Raw genomic sequence first — 9382 nt, forward strand, 5'->3', positions numbered from 1 at the left:
GTGGCTCCCGCCGCCGCCACACGGACGGTCGGACGAGGCAGGCCGCAGCGGGGCCCTGGCCGGGTCCCTGGGCGCGGCGGGGCTGGGCTGTGGCCGTGCTTCCCCGTGCCCGGTGCTGGCCCGGCGGAGGATGTCCCGCGGCACCGGCACGGGCCCGGCCTCGCCCCCCGCTCGGCGCACGCGTCTCTCGTGTCACCCACCCGCCGCTGGGGACACCGCGTCCCCCGGCCCGGGCTGTGCCTGGGGACACGCCGGATCTGTCACCGCCGCCGCGGCATCCGCCGTGTCGAGGCTCTGCCAGCACAAAGCCTGAATGGCTGTGGAGCAGCTGAACAAAGGTGATGCCAGCTCCACTGCAGAGCCTCCTACGTCCTATTGCTTGTCCCCAGCTCCTGCCGGCCGTGGGGCGTCCTGCTACCCCTGTGCCCGGGGCTGCTCCACCCTCCAGTAAACTCCACATCCCCCAGCCCCTCCACACAGCTCCCAGGTACCCCTCTGGGATCAGGGAGACATCGTGTGCAGACCCCACATGCCCTTCATGCAAGCTTATGTCCAGGGCCCTCGCCCCGACCAAGGAGGGACGGGGGTCTGGGCAGGGATGCCCATGGCCAGGAGTCACTGGGCAGTGCCATGGAGCACCCCAGGGGTGGCTGCCTGGAGGCAACAGCGAGCAGATGGCAGGGCGGGCCGAGTTGACAATCCCCTAATCCCATCAACGCCACGGGGGCTGAGCAGAGCTGAGCTGGGCCATGGCGGGCACAGCAGCACACGGGCACCTCCTGCACCCATTGCTCTTCCAGGTGGGATTTGGGGTCTGGTGGGGCTGGGAGCCTGGCTGGAGTGAGGCTGGGTGGGCAGGGTGTGCTGGGCCAGGCTGCAGAGCAGTGCTGGCCCCTTGGGATCCCCCCTGACCGTGCCCCTCCCCAGCTCTGCTGCGGTTGTCACGGGCTCCGTGTGTCCACGAGCACGCGCATCCTCTACACGCTCCTGCATGTCCTGGCCTCTGCCGTGTGCTGCCTCATGCTGTCCCGCACTGTGGCCCAGGCTATCACAGAGAAGGTGACAGAGGGAACCGGGACATTGAGGGTACTGGGAGTGTTGGGGGTCCCAAGGGTACTGGAGGGCTCAAGGGTACCGTGAGTTCTAGGGGTACTGGGGTGCCAGGCACCTCAGGGCACCCAGGGGAGCACTGGGTATGCCAGAATTGCCAGGACCATCAAGAGTACTGGAATTCTGTGGATAATGGGATGCTGGAATAGTGACAGGGGTGCTGGGAGTGCCAAGGGGGAAGGAGTGCCAGGGGTACCAGAGAGGCGGGACTTGCCTGGCGTGCTGGGGGTCCCAGGGTGCTGGGGAAGGTATTGGGAATGGTGGGAGTGCTGAGGGTTTGGATGTGCTGGATGCCATGGGCACTGGGGCGTGCTGGGTGGACACACCAGCAGCCCTGCCCATCAACCACTGTGCCTGCCAGGTGCCCTTCTCAATGGTGCTGTGCCAACACCTGCCTGGGGGCACGGACTGCGAGCAGCTGGTGGGCTCCTCGGCTGTGTACCGGGTCTGTTTTGGCACTGCCTGCTTCCACTTGGCACAGGCTGCCCTGCTGCTCAACGTGCGCTCCAGCTCTGACCGCCGTGCACAGCTCCACAACGGGTAGGGATGGGCTGTGGGGTGGGACAGGGCGTCCTGGGGTGGGGCTGTCGGGCTCTGTCCTACTGACGTTACTGCCCTGCAGGTTCTGGCTTCTGAAGCTGCTGGTGCTGGTGGGCCTCTGGGCCGCCAGTTTCTTCATCCCTGAGGACAACTTCATCCAAGGTATGTCTGTCCCCCCCCGTCTAAGCTGGCACCCTGGGCACCCCTTTGGGCCCCTGCCTGCCCTGTGCCATCTCTACCTCTGCCCTCTTCCCCCAGCCTGGCACTACACAGGTGTCTGCGGGGGCTTTGCCTTCATCCTCATCCAGCTGGTGCTGATCACAGCCTTTGCACACACCTGGAACAAGAACTGGTGAGTGCTGGGTTGCTGGGTGGGTACCATTGCCCATTGCCACCGCTCATCCACTCTTCCACAGGCTGACAGGCGCTGCACAGGACAAGCGCTGGTATCTGGCCGTGCTGCTGGTCACAGCCACCTTCTACACCCTTGCCTCTGCCGCCTTCTCCTTCCTCTACAAGTTCTACACCCACCCAGCTGCCTGCCACCTCAACAAAGCACTGCTTGCCATCAATGGCAGCCTCTGTGGCATCATGTCCTTCATCTCCATCACACCATGTGTGCGGCTCAGTGAGTATCACACAGCACAGCGCGGTGGGAGCTGCCATGCTGCATGGCCAGCCGTGTCCTAGGCTGGGGGTGGCTGTGGGCCCCAGCTCAGGCCCAGCACTTGGGCACTAGAGGAGCACCTAGCTGCCCAGGGTTCCTACTGGCCCTTCCTATACCTTGGCACAAGGCATTGGACAGGCGAGTGGCAGGAGGAGACTGCCCTGGGCCCACTCAGAGCCCCACCTGCCAGCTCATGGCACTGCAGGAACTCCAGTAACACCTCTGTCCCCACTTGCAGAGCAACCACGGTCAGGACTGCTGCAGTCCTCAATCATCAGCTGCTATGTGATGTACCTCACCTTCTCTGCACTGTCCAGCCGCCCCCCGGAGCGAGGTGAGTGTCCCTGTCCACCACCAGCAGTCCCTGCCATGACGCATGCCCTTCTCACCTCCGCCTCCCTGCAGTGCTGTACAAGGGGCAGAACCTCACCGTGTGCTTCCCGGGGGTGCGGCAGGATGAGCTGCAGACCGAGGACACCACGGTCGCCGTGCTGGGCGCTGCTATCATGTACGCCTGCGTGCTCTTCGCATGGTGCGTGTACCCTGCCCAGGCACAGCCAGCGGGGTGCCAGGGCATCACCAGGGGAGGGGGCAAACAGCAGGTGGGGCACTGGGGGGTAGATGGGGGAAGGACAGCAGAGATCCTGTGGCCATTGGGAATCCATAGGGCAAGCTGGGAGTCTAGTACAGGGTGATGGGTGCCTGTGTTACGATTTCTGCTTCTCTCCTGGGCACAGCAATGAAGCGTCGTACCTCGCTGAGGTCTTCGGGCCCCTCTGGATGGTCAAAGTCTACAGCTTTGAGTTTAAAGTGAGTATGGATGCAGCTGTGCTCCAGGTCCTCCTGACACGGGCACCCCAGACCCGCCACCTCAAGGCCCTGTCCCAGCCCTAGAGGGTCTGTCTAGCCAAGCACAGAGGGCTGCCCACACTATGTGCCCTGGCATCAGGCAGGGCTCAGCCTGGCCACAGGGCCGGGCAGTCACCACTCTGCTCTCCCCGCAGAAACCTTCCTGTTGCTTCTGTTGCCCTGACAAGATGGAGGAGGAGCTGAGAGGTGAGTGCAGTGTCTGTGTGGGAGAGTGGGCAGAGCCTGTGTCCCAGCCTGGGAGTGACATGCCCCCACACTGTCCCAGGCACTGACCAGACATGTGAGCAAGCAGAGGCGAGTGCCAGGGGACAGCTCATCATCCAAGATGAGCAGGAACGGGTGGTCTACAGCTACTCAGCTTTCCACTTTGTCTTCTTCCTTGCTTCACTCTATGTTATGATGACACTCACCAACTGGTTCAGGTAGGGTTCTGCTCTCAGCCCTCCCTGCTCTCACTCCAAACCTGTGCCAGGCCATGATGGCATGAGCTGGCACTGCTGGGGATGCTCAGGGCTCTGTGCCCACGGACCTGCACTGCTCCAGTGGCAGCTGTGCAGTGCAACAAGAAGGGACATGCCCAGGGGCACGTGGCCACTGAGACACAGGGTGACCTGGTGGCTGCAGCTGGCACTGGAGCCCCCTGTGTTGGAATCCCTTGGGCACCCAGTCCTGCCCTCTCCCACTAGCTATGAGAATGCGGCGCTGGAGACCACCTTCACACACGGCAGCTGGTCAACCTTCTGGGTGAAGGTGTCCTCGTGCTGGGCTTGTGTCCTGCTCTACCTGTGGCTGCTGCTGAGCCCCTTCTGCCTCCACAGCTCTCCACAGCACCGGCACAATACAGGGCCACGAATCGTGCGGCGCCGACGCGCTCCACAGCGCGTCAACGTTTCCACATAATTCCTGCCAGGACAAACTGCCCAGGGCTGGTCCCTGCTGCGCCCTGTGCCTGTGCCCTGGCCCTGCTTGGTCCTCCTGGCCTCCCCTGACCCTCTGTCCCAGGAGACACCAGCATCTGAGAGCCTGAGGGGAACATGGGAGGTGGCTGCTCCCAGGGATACTGGTCCTGCGCTGAGCCAGGGCCACCCTAAGGGCCAGAGCAAGCTGGTGGCAGGTGCTCAGCCCGCAGCCTGCTTGCCCTGGCCTCACTGGGGGAGCAGGGCTCTGCCCTGGCTGCCATGGCCATGGTGCATTCACTGTAAATACCTGCTTCAATACATTATTTTATATAAAAATCTGAACTGAGCCTGTGCCATTGCCCTGCACAGGGAGAGAGGGTACGAGCCGGAGTCAGCAGCACTGCTGCAGGTCCCTGCAGAGCCTGACCTGGGTGGGGGCTTATACCAGACCCCCATGCTGCAGGCAGTGCAGGCTGTCCTCTGGGCAAACAATGCTTTGGTCATGCCTGCTCCAAGCACAGGCCATTGGGCAGCTTGCCCACAGCCACTGGCATGGCCCTCCAGGCCCTTCAGTGGCAACTGCTGCAACACCGTGTGTCCTTAGGGCTCCCCAGATGCCCCTGTGCCAGCTGCTGGCAGGAGCCATGAGGCCCTGTTAGGAGGATGCTGGCTCCCTACTGGAGACCTGCAGATGGCAGAGAATGGGGCATTCATGAGGTACATCAGGATGGTGCAGCGTGGCCTTGCTGTGGCAGGGGAGCAGCCACCAGGACAACCAGGAATGTGCACCTGCCCAGGGCTGCCGCTGCTCCTCACACAGCCCACCTCGGGCTGAGCCCAGGTGCTCCCTCACACCAGGTTAAAGGGAACCCTCCAGGAAAACTGAGAGTGCTTCCCCCAATGTTTTCCCTTTTCCTGGTGTTTCTGTCAGGCCTGGAACCGCATTTGGCTCCCAGGCTCACCACAGCCGTGATGGGAAGCAGCCAATGTGGCCCTAGGCTGCCAGCCCCAGAAAGCCCCGTGTCACCCTTCTGTCCTGCAAGACATGGAGCAGTTACAGCCATTGATGCTCGTGGGCAGCAAGATGGACCTGTGGCCTGGCTGAGGGCATCCACACGGACCACAGGCGGCTGGCCATGGTGCGCAGCAGCTCCGCAGGGCTCCTGGTGTAAGCAGGGCCCCACTGACACCCACTGCCAGCCCCAGCCCCACAGCTGCGTGTTCTGGAGACCAGCGCCAAGGACGGCACGAAGGTGGAGGCGGTGCTGCATCTGGCTCGGCGAGGAACCCGGGCTGCCGCGGGACCCGGCTCGGGCTGGCGCTCCATTCCGGCCCCGCAGGGAGCTGAGGAGGCCGATCGGCATCGGCCTCAGCACGGGGCCGGAGCTCATCGCCGCAAGGCCGGCTCGGCGCGGCTGCCGGACGGGCAGCTCCAGCTGGGCCCGCCCCGGCCGTGCCGCAGCGCGGCTCCCCCCGGCGCGCAGGCCCGGCCGCCATCTCTCCACCGCCGCCCTCCGACCGGCCCCGGCCTGGCTGCGCCCCGGCCCGCTCAGCGCCATGCCGGCCAGCGTCGTTCCTCCCGGCTCTCCCCAACACCCCGGGGCGTGCGCCCGCAGCCCCCGCGCTGATCCCCGGGTGCTGCCCCAAGGACCGCCCAGGCCCGACCCCACCTTTGTTCCTCACCGTCGAGACGCCGCCGCCCGACGCTGCCACGGCCGCGCTCGGTCATTCTCTCCGCGGCCGCGATTGCTCCGCCGGCAGTACCCATGCTCGCCCACCCCCCGCACGGCGCACGGACGAGCAGACGCAGCGTGCAGGGCTCCACAGCTACTTTAATAGGGGACGGCACCGCAGGGCGCGGGGCGATGCCGGGGGTCCCGGCGGGAGCCGGCCTGGGGCGGCGCGGGGCATCCTGCCGGCGGGACCGGCCCTGGGGCGGCAGCCCGGCGCGGCCGCCCGCTACTTGTTGCCTTCCTTCTTCTCGTCAGCCTTCTTCTGCTTCTGCTGCATGATCTCCGAGTCCCTGCGGGGAGCGCGGCGGGGCTGGCGGCGGGGCCGGCACCGCCGCGGGGCGGGAGCAGGGAGCGGGGCGGGGGAAGCCGGCAGGGCCGGCCCGGCGCTCACCTCTGCTTGCGGGCGGCAGCCGAGAGCCCGTCGTCCCGCCGCTTGCCCTTGCCCGAGTCGCTCTGCTTCTTCAGATTCTTCTGCCGCGCCAGTTCGCGCTGGTTCCCGCCTGCCAAGGCGCGGCGGCCTCAGAGCGGCCCGGCCCCGCTACGGGGCCACCCCCCACAGCCCGGCCCGACCACTGCCCGCAAGGCGGGTCCGGCGCGCCGGCGGATCATGACCTGACCCCGGCCCCACCGCACTCCTGGACCCCAGAACAATCCCCCACCACCCCAGCCCACCACATTCCTCAGTCCCTTTTCTTTCTTCCCCTCCTTCATTCCTTCCTTCCCCCCCACCACAACTCACGGGTCATGGCGCCGCTCCCTCCCACCTCCACTCCACCGCCACGTCCCGCACTGACCCCCCCGCGCCCCGCCCCGCGCCGCGCTTTAAGGGACGCCACAGCCAATCACCGCGCCGATCCATCCCCCTCTGCGCTCCCATTGGCGCGTCTCTCCGGCCAGGCCCCGCCTGATTGGCCGCGGGCTATGGCCTCCCTTCTGCCGGCGGGGGCGAAAATCCCGGCAGGTTCGGCGCACGCGCCGCAGCCGCCCCCGCGCGCCGGGATGCGTGGAGGGAGCGCCCCCCGCGGTGACGTCACGAGGCGTGCGGGGAGCCCTGCGGGGCGGGGGGCGCGGGTTGGGGGGCGCGGTGCGGGGCCGGGGGCGCGGTGCGGGGCGGGGGGCGCGGCGCGTCCGCTCCTCCCTCAGCCCTGCCCCCGCAGAGCTGCTCTCCTCCCCGGGGACTGGGGGGCGATGCGGGGAGGGCGGTGTGAGAACTCTTCTATCTCCTCAGTCAGGCTCTGGGGCACTGCGGGGCCGCTCCGATCGCTCCTTCCGCCGTGGGCGGTGCGGGGGATCTACGGGGAGAGACGGCTGTAAGCGCCATCCGGGCCGAGAGGATGCGGGGCGGGCGTCCGTTCCTGCCTACGCACGCGGGGCTCGGCGGCGGCAGCGGGTCGTGGCGGGGATTCTGCGGGGCGGTGCTGGATGAGGGGCTCTGGCGCTTCGCCAGCCGTGAGAGCTCGGTGTGGATGACCTGCGGGCGAGGGGCGGCTGCGGTGGGCAGGGCTCCGGTGGGACATCCGACCATCCCAGTGCCAGCTGCTGCAGGATCCTCTCCCTCCCTATCGCTCCTGGTACCAGGTCCCGTGGGACACCGCCCGCCCTCGCATCCCGCCTCCCACACCTTGTTGGCCGGGTCCAGCTCCAGGGCTTTCCTCAGGATGAGCGCCGCCTCTGCGTCCCGGCCCTGCTCCGCCAGCAGCTGCGGGGAGAGGAGCGGAGGGTAGCTCGACGGCCGGGCCGAGGGGAGCGGGGCGGTGTGGGACGATGCGAGCCCCACCTGCCCGCGCCGCAGCAACGCCCGATTGTTGTCGGGGCTGATCCGCAGGGCCGCCTCGCAGGCCGCCAGCGCCTCCTCCGCCCGCCCCAGCTTCAGCTCGGCGGCCGCGCAGTTGTTGAGGCACTTCACGCGCTGCTCCCGCAACTCCTCTTCCTCCTCGGGCCCAGGCGGAGCTGCGGGGCGAGTGGCGATCTCAGCGCCCCAGCTCGGCAGCCCCGAGCCCTCTCTCCCGTCCGGTCTCACCGGTGGCGGGGCCGTCCAGGGCGCGTAGCGACAGCCGGTACGATCGCAGCGCTGCCGCGAAGTCACCCCGCGCGAAGTGGAAGTTGCCCCGCTCCCGGCGCTGCGAGCCCAGGCGCAGACGGACGGCGGGCGGCAGCGGCTGCGGGTCGGGGCCGTCCCGCACCTCCAGCAGCGTCACCTCGAACAGCAGCGGCGCCTCGGGCGGCACGTCGGGCTCCCTGCTGGTACAGCACCGGCTGCCCCCGGACCCTGCCCGCCCCGGCCCCACCGGCTCTGGTCCTCCTGTCCTCGCTGTCCCTGTTGTCTGCCCGTTCCCGTCCGTCTGCCCTCCCCCACCTGCTCCAGTCCCCGCCCGCTCGGTCCCCTTGCCCGCCCGCCCTACCTGCCCGGGCGGCCATAGGCGTAGGGGAAAGCGGCGAGGAAGAAGGAAACCTCCCCGGGCTGCATGGTGGGGACGCCCAGCTCCAGAGCCTGTGGACGGGCACGGCGGGGCTGGCGGGTCGGAGCCCCGGGCGGCGCTGATCCGCACGGCATTGAACCGCACACCGGTTCGGGCTCACCTGCACGACGTCCCCGTAACCCGGCACGAAGATGAGCCGCGGGTCCCGCTCCACCAGCCCGCCGTCCTCCAGGGCGCCCAGCACCTTCACCGACACCTCCTGGCCCGGCAACGGCCGCGACCCGCCCGGTCCGGCCCGCACCACGCGCTTCCGCAGCAGCCGGTCCTCTGCGGAGGAGGAGGCGCTGAGAGACAAGCCGGGAGCCCCGCAATTGGCGCCCCTTTCCCGACTCTGCCCGGTACCGGCCGTGCTAGCCTGGGCCGCCGGCCCGGCGCTCACCTGTCAAGTCGCTCCAACCGTCGGAAGCGAAGAGCGGCCCGAAGCCGCCGGGCCCCGGCACTGCCAGCGCCTCCAGCCGCCGGTAGAAGAGCCGCTCTTCCTCGCGCACCGACGGCACCGCGATGGCGGTGTGAGGCAGCCGGAACCGCACCCGCCGGTCCCGGCCGGGCCCCCGCGACCGCCCGCTGGCCCCTGTTTCTCTCTCCGGGGAGCCGCCAGGCGACGGGCCCGGCATGCCCGCCCCCGGCCCTCCTCGCCGCCCGCCGCTACCTGCTGGCCTCGGTCCGGACCCGCCCGGGGTTCGGCGGCGAGTGCCCACGGCCCCCGGCCCGCACCGGCCGTGTCGCCGCTGGTCCCGCCGCGCCGCGACTGCCAGGGCTCGCCCGGGCCGGGGACACCGCGGAGCGCATGCCGCCGCGCCGTTACCTAATGCCGGGAAGCGGCTCAGGGGATTAGTCCGGGCCGGCGGCAAAAATAGCTGGCCCAGGGCGAGCCCCGCCACGGGGCTGCCGCCGCTTCCCCCCCTCGCTCCCCACGCTGCTGCCCCTCGGGACCGCCCGCCCGCCGCCGTCGCACGGTCCGGGCACTACCGTGCCCGGGCGTCTCCGGTACCGAGGCTGCAGGCCGAGGCTCTGCCTCAGCCTTCTGCACTTGCGGCTCTCGGTGGAGCGGGCGGTGCAGGGCTGCAGTGAGGAATGAGGCAC

At 68.5% G+C, this 9382-nt stretch overlaps 3 protein-coding genes across 3 annotated transcripts; 1 reads left to right on the plus strand and 2 right to left on the minus strand.

Annotated features, from left to right (window-relative positions):
- Positions 1–160: 160 nt before the first annotated feature.
- SERINC4 (serine incorporator 4) lies at positions 161–4391 on the plus strand. Its single transcript, XM_033070204.1, has 12 exons — positions 161–800; positions 928–1059; positions 1472–1650; positions 1733–1812; positions 1909–2002; positions 2067–2278; positions 2556–2651; positions 2723–2849; positions 3055–3127; positions 3322–3373; positions 3453–3609; positions 3874–4391. The coding sequence occupies exons 1-12, from the start codon at positions 750–752 to the stop codon at positions 4085–4087; spliced, it is 1467 nt and encodes a 488-aa protein (XP_032926095.1). The 5' UTR covers positions 161–749; the 3' UTR covers positions 4088–4391.
- A 1507-nt stretch (positions 4392–5898) lies between these two features.
- On the minus strand, positions 5899–6655 carry SERF2 (small EDRK-rich factor 2). The gene is made up of 3 exons (XM_033070766.1): positions 6559–6655; positions 6211–6319; positions 5899–6109 (listed from the first exon to the last, which is right to left on the minus strand). Exons 1-3 carry the CDS (start codon positions 6563–6565, stop codon positions 6046–6048), a joined length of 180 nt encoding a protein of 59 aa, XP_032926657.1. The 5' UTR covers positions 6566–6655; the 3' UTR covers positions 5899–6045.
- Positions 6656–6924: 269 nt separating this feature from the next.
- Positions 6925–8913, minus strand: LOC117002039 (peptidyl-prolyl cis-trans isomerase FKBP8-like). The gene is given in 8 exon segments (XM_033070818.1): positions 6925–7111; positions 7187–7290; positions 7441–7518; positions 7597–7769; positions 7840–8057; positions 8222–8360; positions 8363–8566; positions 8679–8913. Coding segments are annotated over 8 exon segments (1215 nt in total). The 3' UTR covers positions 6925–7047.
- Positions 8914–9382: the final 469 nt, after the last annotated feature.

Source organism: Catharus ustulatus, chromosome 12 (assembly GCF_009819885.2).
Source record: "Catharus ustulatus isolate bCatUst1 chromosome 12, bCatUst1.pri.v2, whole genome shotgun sequence".
Lineage (NCBI taxonomy): Eukaryota > Metazoa > Chordata > Aves > Passeriformes > Turdidae > Catharus > Catharus ustulatus.